Source organism: Panthera onca, chromosome B1 (genome assembly GCF_046562875.1).
Source record: "Panthera onca isolate mPanOnc1 chromosome B1, mPanOnc1 haplotype 2, whole genome shotgun sequence".
Classification (NCBI taxonomy): Eukaryota; Metazoa; Chordata; class Mammalia; order Carnivora; family Felidae; genus Panthera; species Panthera onca.
This window is the reverse complement of record NC_138342.1, coordinates 54,957,601-54,980,035: the sequence shown is the minus strand read 5'-3', so window position 1 is coordinate 54,980,035 and position 22,435 is coordinate 54,957,601. Positions and strand designations below refer to the sequence as shown.

Here is a 22,435-nt window from a genome sequence, read left to right as displayed (position 1 = left end):
GAGAATCTGATAGAGAATGCATTGAATCTGTATATCCGTTTGGGAGATATTGCCATTTTAACACCAAATCTATTGATCCATGAACATGGGATGCTTTTCCATTCATTGAGGTCTTTAACTTATTTCAACAGTGTTTTCAGAGCATAAGTTTTACACTTTTGTTAAATTCATTTCTAAGCATTTTATTATTTTAATGCTATTGTGAATGGAATTGCTTTTTTTTTTGATAGATAAATCAACTTTTATTTAACTACAGACATTATTCAAATTCTCTATACTCGTTTCCTTCAAAATAATTAAGAATATAATTTATCATAAATGGGAAAATGACACAAAACAAACTTCCCCAAGACTTTGCAATAATAGCACCAACAATACAAATTACTATATTTCTTTGGGCAACATTATTTTTTTTCCTTCTCTCTCCTTTTTTTTTTTAATTTAATTTTTTTTTTAATTTTTTTAGTTTACATCCAAATTAGCATATAGTGCAACAATGATTTCAGGAGTAGATTCCTTAATGCCCCTTACCCATTTAGCCCATCCCCCTCCCCACAACCCCTCCACTAATCCTCTGTTTGTTCTTCATATTTAAGACTCTCTTATGTTTTATCCCCTTCCCTGTTTTTATATTATTTTTGTTTCCCTTCCCTTATGTTCATCTGTTTTGTCTCTTAAAGCCCTCATATGAGTGAAGTCATATGAAGTCTTTCTCTAATTTCGCTTAGCATGATACCCTCTAGTTCCATCCACGTAGTTGCAAATGGCAAGATTTCATTCTTTTTATTGCCAAGTAATACTCTATTGTATATATATACCACATCTTTTTTATCCAGTCACCCATCGATGGACATTTAGGCTCTTTTCATACTTTGACTATTGTTGATAGTGCTGCTATAAACATGGGGGTGCATGTGTCCCTTCAAAACAAGGGATACCTGTATCCCTTGGATAAATACCTAATAGTGCAATTGCTGGGTCGTAGGGCAGATCTATTTTTAATTTTTTGAGGAGCCTCCACACTGTTTTCCAGAGTGGCTGCACCAGCTTGCATTGCCACCAACAATGCAAAAGAGATCCTCTTTCTCCGCATCCTCGCCAACATCTGTTGTTGCCTGAGTTGTTAATGTTAGCCACTCTGACAGGTGAGGGGTGGTATTGCATTGTGGTTTTGATTTGTATTTCCCTGACGATGAGTGATGTTGAGCGTTTTTTCATGTGTCGGTTGGCCATCTGGATGTCTTCTTTGGAGAAGTGTCTATTCATGTCTTTTGCCCATTTCTTCACTGGATTCTTTGTTTTTTTGGGTATTGAGTTTGAGAAGTTCTTTGTAGATTTTGGATATTAACCCTTTATCTGATATGTCATTGGCAAATATCTTCTCCCATTCTGTCGGTTGCCTTTTAGTTTTGCTGATTGTTTCCTTCGCTATGCAGAAGCTTTTTATCTTGATGAGGTCCCAGTAGTTCATTTTTGCTTTTGTTTCCCTTGCCTCTGGAGACATGTTGAGTAAGAAGTTGCTGCATCCAAGATCAAAGAGGTTTTTGCCTGCTTTCTCCTCAAGGATTTTGATGGATTCTTGTCTTACATTGAGGTCTTTCATCCACTTTGAGTTTATTTTTGTGTATGGTGTAAGAAAGTGGTCCAGGTTCATCCTGCATGTCGCTGTCCAGTTTTCTCAGCACCACTTGCTGAAGAGACTGTCTTTATTCCATTGGATATTCTTTCCTGCTTTGTCAAAGATTAATTGGCCAAAGGTTTGTGGGTCCATTTCTGGGTTCTGTATTCTGTTCCATTGATCTGAGTGTCTGTTCTTGTGCCAGTACCATACTGTCTTGATGATTACAGCTTTATAGTATAGCTTGAAGTCTGGGATTGTGATGCCTCCTGCTTTGGTTTTCTTTTTCAAGATTGCTTTGGCTATTCAGGGTCTTCTCTGGTTCCATACAAATTTTAGGATTGTTTATTCTAGCTCTGTGAAGAATGGTGGTGTCATTTTGACAGGGATTGCATTGAATGTGTAGATTGCTTTGGGTAGTATCGACATTTTAACAATATTTGTTCTTCCTATCCAGGAGCATGGAATCTTTTTCCATTTCTTTGTGTCTTCTTCAGTTTCTTTCATCAGCTTTCTATAGTTTTCAGTGTATAGATTTTTCACCTCTTTGGTTAGATTTAGTCCTAGGTATTTTATGGTTTTTGGTGCAATTCTAAAAGGGATTGATTCCTCAATTTCTCTTTCTGTTGCTTCATTGTTGGTGTGTAGGAATGCAACCAAGCTCTGTGCATTGGTTTTATATACTGCACTTTGCTGAATTCATAGATCAGTTCTAGCACGTTTTTGGTGGCATCTTTAGGGTTTTCCATATAGAGTATCATGTCATCTGCGAAGAGTGAAAGTGTGACCTCCTGGCCGATTTGGATGCCTTTTATTTCTTTGTGTTGTCTGATTGCAGAGGCTAAGACTTCCAATACTATGTTGAATAACAGTGGTGAGAGTGGACATCCCTGTCTTGTTCCTGACCTTAGAGAGAAAGCTCTCAGCTTTTCCCCATTGAGGATGATATTAGTGTTGGGTTGTTCATATATGGCTTTTATGATCTCAAGGTATGATCCTTCTATCCCTAGTTTCTTGAGGGTTTTTATCAAGAAAGAATGCTGTATTTTGTCAAATGCCTTCTCTGCATCTATTGAGAGGATCATGTGTTGTCCTTTCTTTTATTGATGTGATGAATCACGTTGTTTTGGGGATATGGAACAAGCCCTGTATCCCAGGTATAAATCCCACTTGGTCGTGGTGAATAACCTTTTTAATGTATTTCTGGATCCTGTTGGCTAATATCTTGTTGAGAATTTTTGCATCCATGTACATCAGGGAAATTGGTCTATAGTTTTCCTTTTTAGTGGGGTCTCTGTCTGGTTTTGGACTCAAGGTAATGCTGGCTTCATAGAAAGAGTTTGGAAGTTTTCCTTCCGTTTCTGTGTTTTAGGTCGGCTTCAAGAGAATAGGTATTAACTCTTCCTTAAATGTTTGGTAGAATTCCCCTGGAAAGCCATCTGTCCCTGGACTCTTGTTTTTGGGAAGGTTTTGATTACTAATTCGATTTCTTTACTGGTTATATGTCTGTTCAAATTTTCTGTTACTTCTTGTTTCAGTTTTGGTAGTGTATATGTTTCTAGGAATTTGTCCATTTCTTCCAGATTGCCCATTTTATTGGCATATAATTGCTCATAATATACTCTTACTATTGTTTTTATTTCTGCTGTATTAGTTGTGAACTCTCTTCTTTCATTCTTGATTTTATTTATTTGGGTCCTTTCCTTTTTCTTTTTGATCAAACTGGCTAGTGGTTTATCAATTTTTTTAATTCTTTCAAAGAACCAGCTTCTGGTTTCATTGATCTATTCTGTTTTTTTGGTTTCGATGGCATTAATTTCTGCTCTAATCTTTATTATTTCCTGCCTTCTGCTGGTTTTGGGTTTTATTTGCTGTTCTTTTTCCAGCTCTTTAAGGTGTAAGGTTAGGTTGTGTATCTAAGATCTTTCTCTCTTCTGTAGGAAGGCCTGGATTGCTATATACTTCCCTCTTATGACCGCCTGTGCTGCGTCCCAGAGGTTTTGGGGTGTGGTGTTATTGTTTTCATTGGCTTCCATATACTTTTTAATTTCCTCTTTAACTTCTTGGTTGGTCCATTCATTCTTTAGTAGGATGTTCTTTAGTCTCCAAGTATTTGTTACCTTTCCAAATTTTTTCTTGTGGTTGATTTTGAGTTTCATAGCGTTGTGGTCTGAAAATATGCACGGTATGATCTCGATCTTTTTGTACTTGCTGAGGGCTGATTTGTGTCCCAGTATGTGGTCTATTCTGGAGAACATTCCATGTGCACTGGAAAAGAATGTATATTCTGCTGCTTTAGGATGAAATGTTCTGAATATATCTGTTAAGTCCATCTGGTCCAGTGTGTCATTCAAAGCCATTGTTTCCTTGTTGATTTTTTGTTTTGTGTTTTTTTTTTTTTTTTTTTTTTTTCAACTTTTTTTTTTATTTATTTTTGGGACAGAGAGAGACAGAGCATGAACCGGGGAGGGGCAGAGAGAGAGGGAGACACAGAATCGGAAACAGGCTCCAGGCTCCGAGCCATCAGCCCAGAGCCTGACGCGGGGCTCGAACTCACGGACCGCGAGATCGTGACCTGGCTGAAGTCGGACGCTTAACCGACTGCGCCACCCAGGCGCCCCCCTTGTTGATTTTTTGATTGGATGATCTGTCCATTGCTCTGAGTGGGGTGTTGAAGTCTCCTACTATTATGGTATTACTATCATTGAGTTTCTTTGTGATTAATTGGTTTGTATATTTGGATGCCTTTACATTTGGCACATAAATTTTTATGATTATTAGGTCTTCTTTGTGGATGGACCCCTTAATTATGATAGAATGCCCTTCTGCACCTCTTGATACAGTCTTTATTTTAAAGTCTAGATTGTCTGATATAAGTATGGCTACTCCGGCTTTCTTTTGTTGACCATTAGCATGATGGTTCTCCATCTTTACTTTCAATCTGAAAGTGTCTTTAGGTCTAAAGTGAGTCTCTTATAAACAGCATATAGATGGATCTTGTTTTCTTATCTATTCTGTTACCCTGTGTCTTTGGATTGGAGCATTGAGTCCATTGACCTTTAGAGTGAGTACTGAAAGATACGAATTTATTGCCATTATGATGCTTGTAGAGTTGGAGTTTCTGGTGGTGTTATCTGGTCCTTTCTAATCTTTGTTGCTTTGTCCCCTCAGAGAGTCCCCCTTAAAATTTCTTGCAGGGCTGGTTTAGTGGTCACAAACTCCTTTAATTTTTGTTGTCTGGGAAACTTTTTATCTCTCTTTGTGTTTTGAATGACAGCCTTGCTGGATAAAGAATTCTTGGCTGCATATTTTTCTGATTCAGCACGTTGAATATATCCTGCCACTCCTTTGTGGCCTGCCAAGTTTCTATGGATAGGTCTGCTGCAAAGTTAGGGACTTTTTTTCCCTTGGTGCTTTCATAATTCTCCCCTTGCCTGAGTGTTTTGTGAATTTGACTATGATATGCCTTGTTGATGGTCAGTTTTTGTTGAATCTAATGGGAGTTTTTGTATTTTTTTGGTATTTAATTGGTTTTTGTATTTGACTTGTATTCTGCAACCTTTATGAAGTCATTTATTAGTTTTGATAGCTTTTTAGTGGATTTTGTGAGATATTGTGAATACAGAAATCATGTCATTTGTTAATAGTTTGACCTGTTCCTTTCCTGTATTTTATTTATTTTATACTGCCTAAGTGCTCTGGCTAATACAGGTGGCAATAGCAGATTTCCTTGTCTGGTTCCTAAATCTTAGGGGGCAAGCATCCAGTCTTTATGTTGCTAGCTGTAAGTTTTTCAGCTACCCTTTATCAAGTTGAGGCAGTTCCTTCTAGTCCTACTTTGTTAAAACGTGTTGGATTTTTGTTAAATGCGCTTTTTTTTTTGCATTTATTGAGATGATGCTGTAATTTTTATTATTATTGATATGATGTTTTTCGTTAATTGGTTTTCAGATGTTAGACCAAACTGCATCTGTGGTGTAAATCCCATTTGGTCATGATGTATGTATAATTACATTTATACGTCTCTAGATTTGCTCTGTTGAGTTGTTTGGTCTGCACTTTTCTTGTGATGTCTATCTAGTTTTGGTATCAAGATAATACTGACTTCATAAAGTGATTTAAGAAGTTCTCTTCTGTTTTTTGAAAGAGTTTGTGAAGAATTCATATTCTTTGAATGACTGGTAGAATTCAGCAGTAAAACCATTTGGGCCTTTATTTCTGGGTAGTTTTTGATTACTGATTCATTTTCTTGTTATAGGTCTTTTCAGATTATTTCTTCTTGACTTAGTTTTGGTAATCGTATGTCTTTAGGAATTTATTCTATCTTGGTTATCTAATTTATTGACCTATAATTGTTCATAGTATTCTCTTAATATTTTTTCTAACTCTATGATAGGACTTGTAGAGAGAGTAGAATCTTCAGAAGTAAACCATCAAATCTCAAAAGTTTGCATGCTCTTTAGTTATGTTTATGCAAATTATTTTCTCACATATGGTAAGAATAGGCTGGTAGACTGAGTGAGAAACAAAACATAGGACTTACAAGAGAAATGTGAGAGAAGAGAAATTATGCAGTCTGGGAATAGTATATCTTCTTTACATATAATTAGCTAGTAGCTGTTAAAGAATCCCTCCGAACACACTACTGTTCCTCAGTAGGCTGACTAGGGCTGTCAAAGAAAACAATTTAAGTTGTTTGTGGATTTTCAAAAAAACCATGGTAGATTAAATGTGTAATATATATCATATGCTGCCCGTAGGTAATGTCTCTGGGTGTCCTCCTGTCATCACTTCCATCTTAGGCCTGGTCTGTACCATTTCCTTTATCAGAATTTTTCTTTGCAGGTCCTAGAAACAAATTTTCTTCCTAGGCTACTTACAAGTCCTAGGACCTGAATAGGTTTATCTGATATTTGTTACAACCAATATTATGTTATCTACTGATGGTATGTTTCTGGAAGGAATGTTTTATGGAGAAATGTAAACAATTTTTCACTTTACATATTCACAGAGGTACAAGAAGCCCAAAGGATCAAGATAGTATAACTGCACAAAATGTTCATCCAAAGTCTCAGGTCAAGGGATTTACATGCAAGACACTAGCAGAGTCTAACTTGGATTCTGGAGAGCCTAAGACTTCAGTTTTGGAAAGAAGGTATGCATGTTTTCTAAGGATAATTGGATTTACTTAGTATATTGGTTACTCTTTGCTGTGTAACAGATTACCCCAACTTTTATTAGTGGTTTGCAAAACATTTATTGTTTCCTAGTTCCTGTGGCCCAGAAGTCTGGGAGAAGAGCCTTAGCTGACTAGTTCTCTCTTAGGGATTCTTATGAGATGTAGCATTCAAAATATCTGTCAGGTTTGCAGTCCTTTGAAGGCTTGATTGTAAATGAAAGATCTTCTTACAAGGTACTTTGCTCCCATGGTTGTTAACTATAGGCCTTCCTTGTCATGTGGCCCTCTCCATGGGGCTGTTCAATATGGCAGCTGGCTTCCAATCAAGCAAGTGATCCAAGAGAAAGTGTGACCATGATGAAGGTCATAGTGCCTTTTAATGACCTAGTCTCTGGAGTTGCACACTTTCACTTCCACTTTATTCTGTTTGTTAGAAACAAGTCATTAAATTCAGACCACATTCAAGGAAAAGGGGAAAACTCTCTCTCTTAAAAACAAGTATTTAAGAATTTGGGTATGTGTTTAAAACAAGCACACTCCATGAACAAACCAAATTAACCTACTCTTATAATATCTGAAATCATATACCCTTTTTTAAAATGAAGGAATGGTAAATTATAACAGATTCTCAAGACTTTTCAGGGATGGCTGAGATTTCTTTACTTTTTGATGGGTTATGACTACTATGCCTATCCTGTGTTCATAATAGAGGCAAGGAATCTCAGACAGGGATAAGCTGAATCATTTCTGAGCAGTTTTTAAATTTAAATATTTTAAATTCCACTTGTTTTTGGCTTTTTTTTTTTTAAATGAAAATAAGCTGTTTGATTTTTTTTTTTAACAGAATTTAGCAGTATTTATTTACGAGAAAAGACATATTTGAAAATGACATAAAATTTAATCAGATCAGTATTAACAGAGGAAGTTCTGCATTGATTTTGTTAATGAACACTGTCTTTGAACCTAATGTAGAAAAAAAATTTCCCCCTAAACAATTCCATTCTCCTAGTCACTAAATATATACTCCAAAAGTATATGTGATTTTCATTTTTATATTTTATTTTATTTTATTTTATTTTATTTTATTTTATTTTATTTTTTAAATTTTTTTGTCTTTTTTTTATTAACTTGTTTTTTATTTTTTAAATTTACATCCAAATTAGTTAGCATATAGTGCAGCAATGATTCCAGGAGTAGATTTTTTAGTGCCCCTTACCCGTTTAGCCCATCCCCCCCTTCCACAACCCCTCCCGTAACCCTCATTTTGTTCTCCATATTTATGAGTCTCTTCTGTTTTGTCCCCCTCCCTGTTTTTATATTATTTTTGTTTCCCTTTCCTTATGTTCATCTGTTTTGTCTCTTAAAGTCCTCATATGAGTGAAGTCATATATTTGTCTTTCTCTGACTAATTTCGCTTAGCATGATACCCTCCAGTTCCATCCACATAGTTGCAAATGGCAAGATTTCATTCTTTTTGATTGCCGAGTAATACTCCGTTGTATATATATATACCACATCTTCTTTATCCATTCATCCATCAATGGACATTTGGGCTCTTTCGATACTTTGGCTATTGTTGATAGTGCTGCTATAAACATGGGGGTGCATGTGTCCCTTCGAAACAGCACACCTGTATCCCGTGGGTAAATGTCTAGTAGTTCAGTTGTTGGGTCGCAGGGTAGTTCTATTTTTAGTTTTTTGAGGAACCTCCATACTGTTTTCCAGAGTGGCTGCACCAGCTTGCATTCCATAAGCTGATTGATTTCTAATTTTACTTTTTAAAATTTGATTTTTATCAAGAGGTGTTGAGTTGACTAAAAATTTATTAACTGATCCATGAGTTTATTTTTATTTATTTATTTATTTGTCTATCTATTTATTTATTTATTTATTTTAATGTGGCTGCTAGAAAATTTTATTTATTTATTTAATATAATTTATTATCAAATTGGCTAACATACAGTATATACAGTGTGCTCGTGGTTTTGGGGGTAGATTCCCATGATTCCATCGCTTACATGCCACATCCAGTTCTCATCCCAACCAGTGCCCTCCTCAATGCCTATCACCCATTTTCCCCTCTCCCTTGGGTCCCCCCCATCAACCCTCAGTTTGTTCTCTGTATTTAAGAGTCTCTTATGGTTTATCTCCCTTCCTCTCTGTTTGTAACTATTACATGAGTTAGTTTAAAAGGTTATAAAATTCAGTATTTATCCTGACAGTTACAGGATTAAATTATAGATTCTTTGTTTTATGCAGCATGTAAGTATATTCTTGGCGACCTATAAATCACTGTTGGTTTTATAAGAAAGGAACGTTTGGCAGTTTTAGGACAAAATGTCCATTAAGGCAGATAACTAGATATATGTATTATAAAGGCACAAATTTTACGGTTTACTTTTTTATGTTAAAGTGGACCTTTCAGGCTCAAGAATTATTTATCATCTGAAAAGAGTAATTCTGATGTGGATGATAAGGAAGTTCAGGAAAGTTCAGGTAAGTTATTATTTATTGTCTACTCTCTTGATATTTATGGCTTTATGCATACAGAGTACGGTGTGCTATATTTTATTTAAATTATCACCAATGGCAAATGTGTATTGAGTACTTACTTTTTAAGAGCCTTACTATATGTTTAGAGATTTGTAAGACCTTACACCTAGGTGATAAAGGGAGGGAGAGAAAGAGAAAGAATGACACAATGACAGTCCTTTCTTTGAGGTAGAACATAATGAAATAATTGATACTTAAAATATCTGTTCTAATATTTAAAAATGTTAAGCTGATAAGGGTATACATGAAGCAAGATTAGCCATGTATTGATTACTGAAGCTGTATAGTGGGTGTATCAGTTTCATTATACCATTTTTTCTTTTTTTGAATGTGTTTGAAACTTTTCATAGTAAAGTTTTTAAAATGCCTGTTAATAATTTTGTAATTTTTTATGCTTCTAAAGAATGTATGCTTGAAATATAATCTGTTATACTGTTTTTTCTTTCCTAATTCACTTAATTCTTTTTCTTTTTAATTTCCTTTTCAAATGCTAGAAAGGTGGAATTTTTTTTAAAAGATTGTATTTTTAAGTAATCTCTATACCCAATGTGGGACTTAAACCTACAACCTCTAGTTCAAGAGATGCTCTGCCACCTGAGACAGCCAGGCACCCTCTTTCTTTTTCCTTTTAAATAGTTTTTTTTCTCCCTGTGTTTAGATTTATTTTATTATTTTTCTCCTCTAAGTTGAATGCTTTCTGTATTTATTTTTCTACTTTTTATTTTATAAAAAATAAAAAACAGTGAATTTTCCTAAGTTTAGTTTTGGCTTAATTTTAAATGTCATGTTCTTATTGTAGTACACCCCAAATTGCAGTGATTTTTCTTTGACCCAGGAGTTTTTTTTTTAAGAATATATTAGTCAAGAGGTTGGTCTTAAGAGCCAGGAGCCTACAGTTGAATTCAGCTCAGGTTGAGCTGAATTTTATATTACTTACTATGCTATCTTGAGTAAAAAAATTTCAGTGTTAATAACTCAGCCTTCTTATCTGTAAAATGGTGATATCATTTCCAATCCCATAGCTTTCTTGTTTAGTTTAATATCTGGTCTATATTAAATACATAATGTTGGCTGTTATTCTAAAATGTTTTGTTCTTTGTTAATAATTTCTAGTTTCATTTCATTGTTCTAGGGAACTTTGGCTTTTATTATTTATTCTTTGAATTTATTAAGGTTTTCTTTGCATTCTGTATAGTATGCTTAGAACACATAAAATTCATGAAAGAATTTTATAGTTCTCTCATGGATACTTGAGAAAGAAGAGAATATTACTTTTTTGTGTATACATGTATGGATTTACAAATATATATCTTTTTATTTTGTTAATAATGTAAGTATGTGTAAATTTTTGAATATATTTTGACTACAGAAATCTTAAATATTTACAGAATATTATGGGACACTTACTATGTATTCTTTTAGGGGCTAGGGATGTGGTAGAGAACCAAACTGACAAAAACTACTGTCCACCTGGAGCTTACTTTCTGGGGTACCAGGAAAGAAGCAATAAAAAGCAAAACTTAATGATTTGTTGGATGTTGAGAGTAGAAAAATAAAACAGATTTTTGGGTGGGTTATGGTGGTTACATTTTTAGGTAGATGAGCAGAAAAGGCCTCACTGAGGAAATGATCATTTGAGCAAAATATGAAAAAGATGAGAAAGCAGAGAATGCAGCTGTATGAGGAAATAATGCCCCAGGTAGAGGGAAGATGTTCTGATGCGGTAATGAGTCTGGTGGTGAATACCAAGGAGATTGGGTAAATCAGAGTAAGAGAGGGAGAGTAGTAGGAGATGATGTCACAGAGACAACGAGAATGAAAGATCACATAGGATGTTAAAGGCTATTTTAAGGATTTTTGGCTACTCCTAAGAGAGATGGAGGCATTGGGAGGTTTTGAGCAGAGGAGAGACATGACTGACCTATAAACAGAATTACTGTGTCTGCTGTGTTAGGGAGGGACTCGTGAGTTTGAGGGGCTCATGTAAGGTTGGAAGCAGGGAGACTGGTTGGTGAGACATTCATAATCTCAATGATAGGTTGCTTAGACTAGGGTGATGGCAGTGAAAGGTGGAGAGCAGTAGTAGGATTTTGAATATTTTTGTAGATAGAATCAACAGGATTTCCTGATGGATGGGGCTATGGGAAGAGAGAGATGTCAGGGACATCTTTAAGGCTTTTGGCCTGAGCACCTGAAAGAATGGTGGTGTCACTACTTGATTTGGAGACTACTAGGGAAGGAGCAGATTTGGGGGAAAAGAACAGGATCTTAGAATTGAACATGTTACGTTAGATGTTATTTTGATCCTTTATAGACTTTCTTGTGATTTCTGAAATCTGCTGAGGGCTGCTAGAGTTGAAGTAAAGTATTTCCACTGTAGTTGTATGCTTTTTTTCCTCCATCTGTTTCCTGCAGTGTTTGCTCTATACATTTCACTGCTGTTGCTGAGCATATAAGCCTTTATATGGAATGTACCTGCTTTGGTCAGATTTATCATCTTGATCCTGTTACAATGCTTTTACCTTGTAGTCTGTTTTGTCTAATATTAATATTGTGACCCTTGCTTTCTTTTGGTTTGTTCTTACATTTTTGTTCATACTTTTACTTCACCTTTACTACAGAACTAAAATAAAGTGGTTTAGAAACAGTACATGATTGAATTTTTAACTTTCTCTGTCAATATTTTTTCTTTTAATAAATGCTTAACACATTTGTACCTGCTGTGAGAACAGATAGACTTCTTCTTTATAAAGTTGGTAGGCATGCTCATATATGCTAAGAAGAACTCAGGAATTTATTTTTTTTACAACCAGTTGAAGAGTAAAAATAACCTTGAATCATAATCTATTTTCCTTTAAACTAGCTGGCTATTGGTCTTTGTCTTCACGATAGCTAATGTGTGAGTAGAAATTTAAAGGCAGACATTTCTTGTTTTCTTTGTAGGAAACCTTGTTTTCCTCAAACTCCATGCTTATTAGGTTTCTTTCTTTTTTTAAACTTTTACTTTTTTGTATTTTTAATTAATTAATTAATTAATTTTTAAAATTTACCTCCAAGTTAGCATATACTGCAACAATGATTTCAGGAGTAGATGCCCTTAATGCCCCTTACCCATATAGCCCATCCCCCTTCCCACAATGCCTCCAGTAACCCTGTTTGTTCTCCATATTTAAGAATCTCTTATGTTTTGTAGCCCTCCCTGTTTTTATATTATTTTTGCTTCCCTTTCCTTATGTTCATCTGTTTTGTATCGTAAAGTCCTCATATGAGTGAAGTCATATGATATTTGTCTTTCTCTGACTAATTTCGCTTACAGTAATACCATCCAGTTCCATCCACATAGTTGCAAATGGCAAGATTTCATTCTTTTTGATTGTTGAGTAATACTCCATTGATATATATACACCACCTCTTCTTTATCCAGCCATCTGTCAATGGACATTTGGGCTCTTTCCATACTTTGGGTATTGTTGATAGTGCTGCTATAAACATGGGGGTGCATGTGTCCCTTCGAAACAGCACACCTGTATCCCATGGATAAATACCTAGTAGTGCAATTGCTGAGTTGTAGGGTAGTTCTATTTTTAGTTTTTTGAGGAACCTCCATACTGTTTTCCAGAGTGGCTGCACCAGCTTGCATTGCCACCAACAATGCAAAAGAGATCCTCTTTCTCCGCATCCTCGCCAACATCTGTTGTTGCCTGAGTTGTTAATGTTAGCCATTCTGACTGGTGTGAGGTGGTATCTCATTGTGGTTTTGATTTGTATTTCCCTGACGATGAGTGATGTTGAGCGTTTTTTCGTGTGTCAGTTGGCCATCTGGATGTGTTCCTTGGAGAAGTGTCTATTCATGTCTTTTCAGGCACTGCTACTTTGATTTCCATAGCTCTCTATAGATATGCCTGTTCTGGACAGGGAAATTAGATCTTATGCTCACTAAAGTTTCTTCTAAGCCAGCAATTTTATGAAGTATCTAATTCAGTCATTTTTAACCATCTTTTGCTATCATGGACTTATTTGAAAATATAATGAAAGCTTAGGCTTACTTTTCAGGAAATATATATGACATGTAAAATTGTATCAAAAATTTTAGATCATTAATGGACATTAAGTGTTCTAGTTACATGTTGCTGCATAATAAACACCTAAAACTTAGTGGCTTAAAATAGTAATTGATTTATCTCTCATGGTTCTGTGGGTTTATTTGGCTTAGTTAGGCAGTTCTCTCTTGGGCCATGTCATGCATTCATAGTTAAATGCAAACTGCTGTGGCTGGAGTCATTCATTTGAAAGCTAAACTGAGTTGGAAGTCCAGGGTGAGTTTTTCACTTCTATATATAGCACTTAGCTGGGGTGGCTGGAACAGGGTGGGTGGGGGCTGACCAAGTGTATCTTTTTTCCTCCACATGGCCTTTCCATGTGGTTAGCTTGGGTTTCCTCACAGCATGGCAGTCTTGGAGTGGTCAGATGTCATATATGGTGTCCGCCTTTTTCCATAATGAAGTTCCAAGAGACCCAGGTGAAACCTGCTATCTTCTTAGGACTTAGCCTTTGAAGTCCCAGAATGTCATTCTTACGTGTTCTGTTAGTCAAGCAAGTCACAGGTTAGCAGAGATTCAAAGAAAAGGGCATTGGACTCTGCCTCTTGATAAAGAACAGCATTTATGTATAGGAAGACAAAGAATTGATGGCAACTATATTTGGATGCTATTTATAACACTAAAGTTGAAAACTCTGACCTAATTGGAGCACTGATAATTTAGTATACTTGCACTATTTTAGAAATTCGGAGATCATGCGTTACATTATTAGCATATTAATTGTTCATTATTACACCCTGCATTTTTATCTATCAAGTAGCTTATTTCACCTGAAGTCCAGAAGCCATAGAAAGCCTGCTTTTCTGTTATTTTTAACTATTAGGCTCCTTAGACATATACATTATAGCAAAATCTAGAGAAATGTTTCATTAGTCTTTATTCCTTGGCAGTAGAAAGTAAAAGAAGTAATAAAATGTATTGTCAGGTTAAAATTTCTTTAATATTGATTTAATCGATTGATTTAATTAATATTTAATATTGAAATTGACCAACTAATACACTTTAATTCAACATGGAATTAATAGTCTTATTCATGATATTATCATTTGCATTTTGCAGGTGACTCAGGAGTAAAAATATCTAGAGTACTATCAGTGAATAAAATACATCACAAGTTAGGTAAGATTATTTCTTTTAATATCTTCATATTATAAAATCTCTGTTACTAAGTAGGACTTAATTTTTCTGAAGCAGGGGGAAGTATTTGGATTAATTGACAGATAAATTAAAACCAAGTGTTTAGTTTTCATGAATTTTTCAATAACTCATCTCCGGCCAATGATTTTCTTTATTGTTCACTTAATAAATCCTTTATCCCTCTCACTCTTTTTCACATAGTAATAGTAGGAAGCAGGATTTCACCTAGGCTAAAAGCTAGGGCAGAGAATCTGTAAAATAGAACTGCTAGGTAGATGACATCCCTGACAACTCCCGTTTTTATCCAGTTGACTTGTAAACAAAGCAGTAACTGGAATAAATAAGTAGGCAAAGATGGGAGCTGAGGAACCCATGGAGAGGCCATGGAGGATTAAAACTCTGTGCTTCCCAAAGAGATATTTGCCAGTCAAGATTCATGGGACCTCTCACCTTTGTAGGATTGGAGTGCCCTTGTATGTTTCTCTCTGTGCTTGAGGTTGGGAGTGCCCCTGCACTTGTACCTGAAGAGAACCACTCACTGGAAGAGAAACTTCCTTGGATTGCTTCAACGACAAACTCACATCTTGTCAGTATTTTGGGCCCAATGAAGAGAGACTCTTAGTGCTTAATGCTTGTCTTGAAGTGGATTGCTAACTAGTCAAGACTAGGCAAAGAGAAATAAAAATGTTCCTCAGCAGGGGCTTTATCAACCAAAGAGAGGAAAATCAAGCATTATGCCTAAAAACAGTAGTCAGCTACTGGTGAGGTAGAATTTTTGCAGTAGATAGATAACAATTTTAACAATAAAAGAAAGATTCATTTACAGCATAGAAAACTTTCTGGTATTGAAAAACCCTATTTTTTCAATTTAAAAAGTTGGTAGATGAAGTGAAAATAAAGATGGTCACTGTTACTGAGAGCTGAATTAGTAGCTGGTGTTGACATGGAAGAAATTCCTCAGAGACGAAATATAGAAAGATGGAAATCATGAGGGGAAAAAAGGTATGCAATGGAAATAACATGGAGACAGTTGAGAAAACTTGCAGAGAATAGGATTTACAGAAAAGAGAAACAGATGGAGGAGAGAGAATTACAAGTAATATGTTAAAGAAAACCCCTGGATTAAAGATTGGCTCCTATCTGTAATTTGAATGAGTTTGCCAACTTTTAGTCAAAATCCTTCAAAAAGATATACTTCTAGTCATCAGTGAATAAAATTCCTAAATTTCAAGAATATAGGGAAGCTTTTAGAATGAAAAGGTTACAGATAAAGGAGAAAAAATGACTAGCACTGCTTATCTGTGTAACATTGGAAGAATAAAATAACATCTGTAGCCTAGAGATGTATTATAATCCAATAATCTTATATCTGGCTAACATATTTTTCTTACTGATAAGTGAATTTACTTTGCAGATAATGCGAAGATTGAGTTTACTCTAAATCCTCCAGGCAGAATACTCATGTGAGGTATTCTAAACAAGTAGATAAATCAGAATAGAGTCCAAAGAGAGGAAACAGTGATGAGGAATAGTTCTTGTAATATATGTGGTTAAATTTAAATAATGTGTATTCGTTTTCTGTTGGTATGTACTAAATTACCATAAATTTAGTGGCTTAGACAACACACATTTATTTATTATCCATATTTTCTGTGGGTCAGAAGCCCAGGCACAGATTAGCTGGGTCCTCTGTTCAAGAGCCTCACAGGCTGCAATCCGAAGTATCATCCTGGGCTGTGGTGTCATCTGAGGTCCTCTTCAAAGCTAATGTGGTTGTTAGAATTCAGTTCCCTGAAATTGTGGGATGGAGGTACCTGTTTTCTTGCTAGCTGTCAACCATGGGCCATTACTTTCAGCTTCTAAAGGGTACTTGCAGTTCCTTGCCACATGACCCTTTCCAGAGGCCCCTTCACAGTGTGGCACCTTGGTTCTTCAGAGCCAGCAAGGAAGAATTTCTCTCTGCTTCTGCTAGATGGTGTCTTAAATGTATAATATCCTATATATTGTCATATATATATGTGTGTGTGTGTGTATACATACATATATATATATATATATATATATATATATATATGTATGTATAAAATCATGATTTAATCACAGGATTATATATTGTTACTATTACTATCACCATACTCTCCAAATGAAAAGAAAGTTACAGTTCACACATACATCTTAGGGGAGAGGATTATTATACAAGGATGTGAATCATTGCTGATTACCTTGGGGTGTGACTAGTAACTAATGCTAATGTGAATGGGGATTTATAAGTGCTAAATAATGATTTTTGTAACAGTACCTTGAAATCCAGACTATATTAATAAAACTTAGTATGGTAGGGAAGAGAGTAGTGGCAGAAGAGTGGTATTAAAAGTAGTCTAGGGGCTCGGAGCCTGGAGCCTGTTTCCGATTCTGTGTCTCCCTCTCTCTCTGTCCCTCCCCCGTTCATGCTCTGTCTCTCTCTGTCCCAAAAATAAATAAAAAAAAAAAAAAAAAAAAAAAAAAAAAAAAAAAAAAAAAGTAGTCTAGGGGCGCCTGGGTGGCTCAGTCAGTTGAGCGTCCGGCTTCGGCTCACATCATGATCTCGTGGTTTGTGAGTTTGAGCCCCGCATCGGGCTCTGTGCTGATGGCTTGGAGCCTGCTTCGGATTCTGTGTCTCCATCTCTCTGGCCCTCCCCCACTCACGCTCTGTCTGTCTCAAAAATAAATAAACATAAAAAAAATTAAAAAAAATAAAAGTAGTCTAAAAGTTTTATTTTACTGAATGAGAAAAAGGAGAGGAGAGTGTATCTTGGTAAGGGTTATATAATGTTTTAAGTATAATCACGGAGAAACAAGAGTTTGACTTTTGAGTGTCAGGAATGGGAAGGTGACCAATATTAGAACGAAAAATCACAGTAGAACTTTGAAATGACCAAGGGAAGAGAGGAAAAAGAAATGGGCATTTGTTGGAACCAATAAAAATGAGAAAGAAGAAGCACTGATATAACTAGTAAGTATAAAGTAAGATGGAAGGAATAAAAGGAAACATGTTAGTTGTTATACTAAATAAGTGTAAATGGATTGAATTCCTCTCATGTAGGGACTCTCAGATTTGGTTGAATAGTACAAATTGACTTATGTGTTTATAAGAAACACTTAAAACAGGTTTTAAAATAAAAGATTGTCGAAAAATTAAGTGGGCTAGTGTAAATATAAAGAAAATAGTGTAATTTTAGTATTAGGCAAAGTGGAATTTAAGGTTAAAATACAAGTGCTGAACAGAATAAAGAAGGGCATTAGTGATAAAATAAAGAATTAATGAAATAGAAAGAAAAATCACAAACTCTTATGTACCAAACAACCTATCAACTAAAATGTATAACAGTACAGTTAGACTGGGAAATTTTAATAAACTACTTTCAGAATTGGAAATTTCTAACAAACAGTAAGTAAGAGCATAGGAATTTAATTATATAGCCAATAAAGTGAGTTTAGTATATAGAACTTTGCATTGTTCAGATAAAATGAGTGGATTTATGTATACAAACATGCACACATAACTACCTCGATTTACAAATTTCCTACTGTGGAGCATTTAGATGGTGTTCAAACTGGTTTTTGTTTTCTAACTATGAATAGTACTACCATGAACATTCTTGACTATATAGCTTTGCCCGTTAAAAAAAAAAAAAAATTAATAGAAGGTTGCCTGGTTGGCTGAGTTGGAAGAGCATGTGACTCTTGATCTGGAGGTCATGAGTTTGAGCCCCGTGTTGGGTGGAATGAATGAATGAATGAATGAAAAAAACAGTAATAGTTACTGTTTAATGAATTGCTATATATCAGGCATTTTACAGCATTATATTAATTTATATCTCACAAAACTCCATGAGGTGGGTTCTATTATTTATCCTTATTAGACAGATGGAAAAAACTACAGAGGTTGAATGACTTTAGCTTCTGTGATATTTCACAACTGGTTCATGGTATAGTTAGTATGTAAGTTTGACTCCAAAACTTAGCTCTTGAGAATTCGGAAGAAATACTTCTAACGGAAAGCCAGATAGATGGTTATGATAAACTGTAACAACCAAAGTATTTTAAAAGTTGTAATGATTATTTATAAGAGTTTCAGTTTATTGATACTGCTTTTTTTTTCTACCGCTTTTAAAAAATATTTGTTTATTTAGTTTTGGTTAATGTATAGTGATATATATATATATATATATATTCATATATATATATATATATATATTTAAGTTTATTTTTGAGAGAGAGAGTGCACAAGCGGGAGAGGGACAGAGAGAGAGAGAGAGAGAGAGAGGGAGACACAGAATCAGAAGCAGGCTCCAGGCTCTGAGCTGTCAGCACAGAACCTGATGCGGGGCTTGAACCCACGAATCACGAGATCTTGACTTGAGCTGACGTCAGACATTTAACCAACTGAGCCACCCAGGTGCCCCAGGTGGATTGTTCCTTTTTATTTCCTTTAGATTTTTTTTTTGGTGTGGTTTATCTTGCTTTTTCGTTTGCAACATATTTTTCTGTCTCCTTATTTTGTCTAATGTTCTATTTGTTTCTCTGAATTAGAACAGCTTCCTCTCTTGGTCTTGAAGAAGTGGACTTGTGTAGGAATATCACCTGTATAGACTGTGTGTGCTTGGCATCTTTGCCTGGCCAGCTGGAGCCAGAGTGAGCATGGGCTGGGGGTTCTGGGGCATTTCATGTCGAGGCTGCCCTGGTGGGATGGCTGGACCTGGACTGTGCTTGGGCTGGGGTCACCTTGGCATGATGGCTGGAGCTGGAGCAAGGGTAGGATGGAGGGGGTCCCTGGGTGCTTCATGCCAGCACTGTCTTGGTTGGATGACTGGAGCTAGGGTGCAGGGATGGGGTGCTACCCTGTGAGGATAGCTGGAGCTAGGGTCCTGGGGCTGTCTAGCAACCCTAGCAGACTAGCTAGAGCACCCAAATTCTGATCCCATCTGTGTTATCAAGGTGGAAGAACATAAGCAATGGTCCTTGCCAGCACCTCTGATCTGGAGAGAGTTCTGGCAGCTCCACCACTTTTTGGCAGATGTTGTAGGGTTAGTAAATGAATTTCCTTCAGTTTGGGTCCAGTTACCCTTTAAACCACTGTTTTATTTGTTTTATATTGTTTTGTATTGTTTTGTTTTCTTTTGTTTTTGTGCCTCAGGGCAGGTGAATCTGCATTTCTCAGTGACATCCATTCCTTTTGCAGGTCACAGTATCAGGGTAGGGTTTCTGATGTTACTGTGTGTTGTCTCTCCTTTCTCTCTGTGTCCCTCTGTCCTTTGTTGAGCAGAACCTGTTCAGTCAGCTCTCAGTTCTTCAGGAGGAATCGCTCTATATCTAGGTGTGGGTTCAGTGTGTCCATGAGAATGGGAATTGAGGGTCTTCCCTATGCCACCATTTTGGGCCACCTCTAGCTTTGGCTCTTATTGTGAATATTTTTGCAAACTCCTTTCCTATAAATTAAATTCTGAATCAGAGATTATTATAATAGTTATTGCTAATTTATCCTCAATCTGTTTACATTTCCACCTACAGTGTATTTATTTCTGTGCTTCTTTAACATTCACTCTGAGTGTTAAGTTTTTTAATCTTTGCCAATTTTTTAGTTTATTGTTACATTGGCATTTCTTTAATTACTAACACAAATATATTGTAAAATTTTGTTTTTCTATTGGTTTGTCTAGAAACATAAGTGTTCCATAGGGTAATATCAATTTTTCCACTACAAAGTACCATACAACTAAACATTTATATGTATACACTTTTGTTTAATATTTTTTTACAGTATTGCCTTCCAACACACCAGATGTTCGCAGGACCAAGAGAACACGATTGAAACCTTTGGAATATTGGCGAGGAGAGCGAATAGATTATCATGGAAGGCCATCAGGTAAATTCCAATTTACACTTTAATATCTGACAATAAAAAATAATGAGGATAGCCACAGTTTATTTATATATATTACGTTTCAAGCACTATCTTAATATTTACTCAGATTACCTCATTTTATCATCATCCTTCAAAAATGAGTCAAGAATAGATTCAAGTACAAATTTGTCTGATTACTATAGAGATGCTTTTCTTTTTCTCTCTTTGGTAGCAGTTTGAGGTAAGTGTGTGGCTTTATAGAGTTTTATTATTCCATACTATTAAACAAGGTTTTTAAATGCATAAAATGAGTCACTAGATCAGAATATGAGAAAATTATGACTGGCAGATATTAAGTATTTCCCTTTACTGTTCTCATCCCACTTTCTCATCATATTTCTCTACATAATGTAGAGAGTGGGCAAGGAAGTACAATGAGTGTTCTCTAAAAGTTATTTCCTTTCTGTGATGGGTAAATGTAAGTCAGTGAGCTAAGCTGGCATGTGGATTATTATAAATATTTCATTGCTGGCCTTTGTGTTCTTTGTTTTTTATTTATTTGTTTATTTTAAATATAGTTTATTGTCAAATTGGCTAACAGCTAACATACAGTATGTACAGTGTGCTCTTGCTTTTTGGGGTAGATTTCTTTTTTGTGGTTCATCACTTACATACAACATCCAGTGCTAATCCCAACAAGTGCCCTCCTCGATGTCCATCATCCATTTTACCCTCTCCCCCACTCTCTCATCAACCCTCAGATTGTTCTCTGTATTTAAGAGTCTCTTAAAGTTTGTCTCCTCAGTCTGTTTGTAACTATGTTTTTTCCCCTTCCCTTCCCCCATGGTCTCCTGTTAAGTTTCTCAAGTTCCACATATGAGTGGAAAACATATATCTTTCTCTGACTGATTTACTTCACTTAGCATAACACCTTCCAGTTCCATCCATGTTGCTGCAAATGACATAATTTCATTCTTTCTCATTGCTAAGTAGTATTCCATTGTATATATAAACCACATCTTCTTTATCCATTCATCAGTTGATGGACATTTAGGCTGTTTCCATAATTTGCCTTTGTTGAAAGTGTTGCTATAAACAGTGGGTTACAAGTGCCCCTATGCATCAGCACTCCTGTCCTTTGGGTAAATTCCTAGTAGTGCTATTGCTGGGTCGTAGGTAGTTCTGTTTTTAATTTTTTGAGGAACCTCCACACTGTTTTCCAGAGGGACTGTACCAGTTTGCATTCCCACCAACAGTGCAAGAGGGTTCCCATTTCTCCATATCCCGCCAGCATCTGTTGTTTCCTGAGTTGTTCATTTTAGCCACTCTGACCGGTGTGAGGTGGTATCTCTATGGTTTTAATTTGTATTTCCCTGATGATGAATGACGTTGAGCATCTTTTCATGTGTCTGTTAGCCATCTGGATGTCTTCTTTGGAAAAGTGTGTATTCTGTATTCTGCCTATTTCTTCACTGGATTATTTGCTTTTCAGGTGTTGAGTTTGTAAGTTCTTTATAGATTTTGGATACTGACTCTTTCTCCAATATGTCATTTGCAAATATCTTTTCCCATTTCATCAGTTGCCTTTTAGTTTTGTTGATTATTTCCTTTGCAGTGCAGAAACTTTTTATCTTGATGTGGTCCCAGTAGTTCATTTTGCTTTTAATTCCCTTACCTTTGGAGATGTGTTGAGCAAGAAACTGCTGTGGCTGAGGCCAAAAGAGGTTGTTGCTTGCTTTCTCCTCTAGGGTTTTGGTGGTTTCCTGTCTCACATTTAGGTCTTTCATCCATTTTGAGTTTATTTTTGTGTATGGTGTAAGAAAGTGGTCTAGTTTCATTCTTCTGCATGTTGCTGTCCAGTTCTCCCAACACCATTTGCTAAAGAGATGTCTTTTTTCCATTGGATACTCTTTCCTGCTTTGTCAAAGATTAGTTGGCCATACATTTGTGGGTCTAATTCTGGG

The 22,435-nt window shown here is 35.8% G+C and overlaps 1 protein-coding gene across 4 annotated transcripts in view; it reads left to right on the top strand.

The window, feature by feature from the left end:
* Window positions 1-22,435, top strand: part of CENPC (centromere protein C) — an 81,273-nt gene that overhangs the window by 41,036 nt on the left and 17,802 nt on the right. For 3 of the 4 annotated variants that reach the window (XR_009616367.3, XM_060654952.3, XM_060654950.3), the window contains exons 11-14: window positions 6,630-6,773; window positions 9,211-9,293; window positions 14,510-14,569; window positions 20,388-20,492. Coding sequence is in view for 3 of the 4 variants with exons in the window: in XM_060654952.3 (XP_060510935.3) it covers window positions 6,630-6,773; window positions 9,211-9,293; window positions 14,510-14,569; window positions 20,388-20,492 (392 nt within the window). In the remaining variant the exon portion in view is untranslated. The remainder of the gene's footprint in view (window positions 1-6,629; window positions 6,774-9,210; window positions 9,294-14,509; window positions 14,570-20,387; window positions 20,493-22,435) is intronic. The other variant, XM_060654951.3, reaches the window with a different exon arrangement.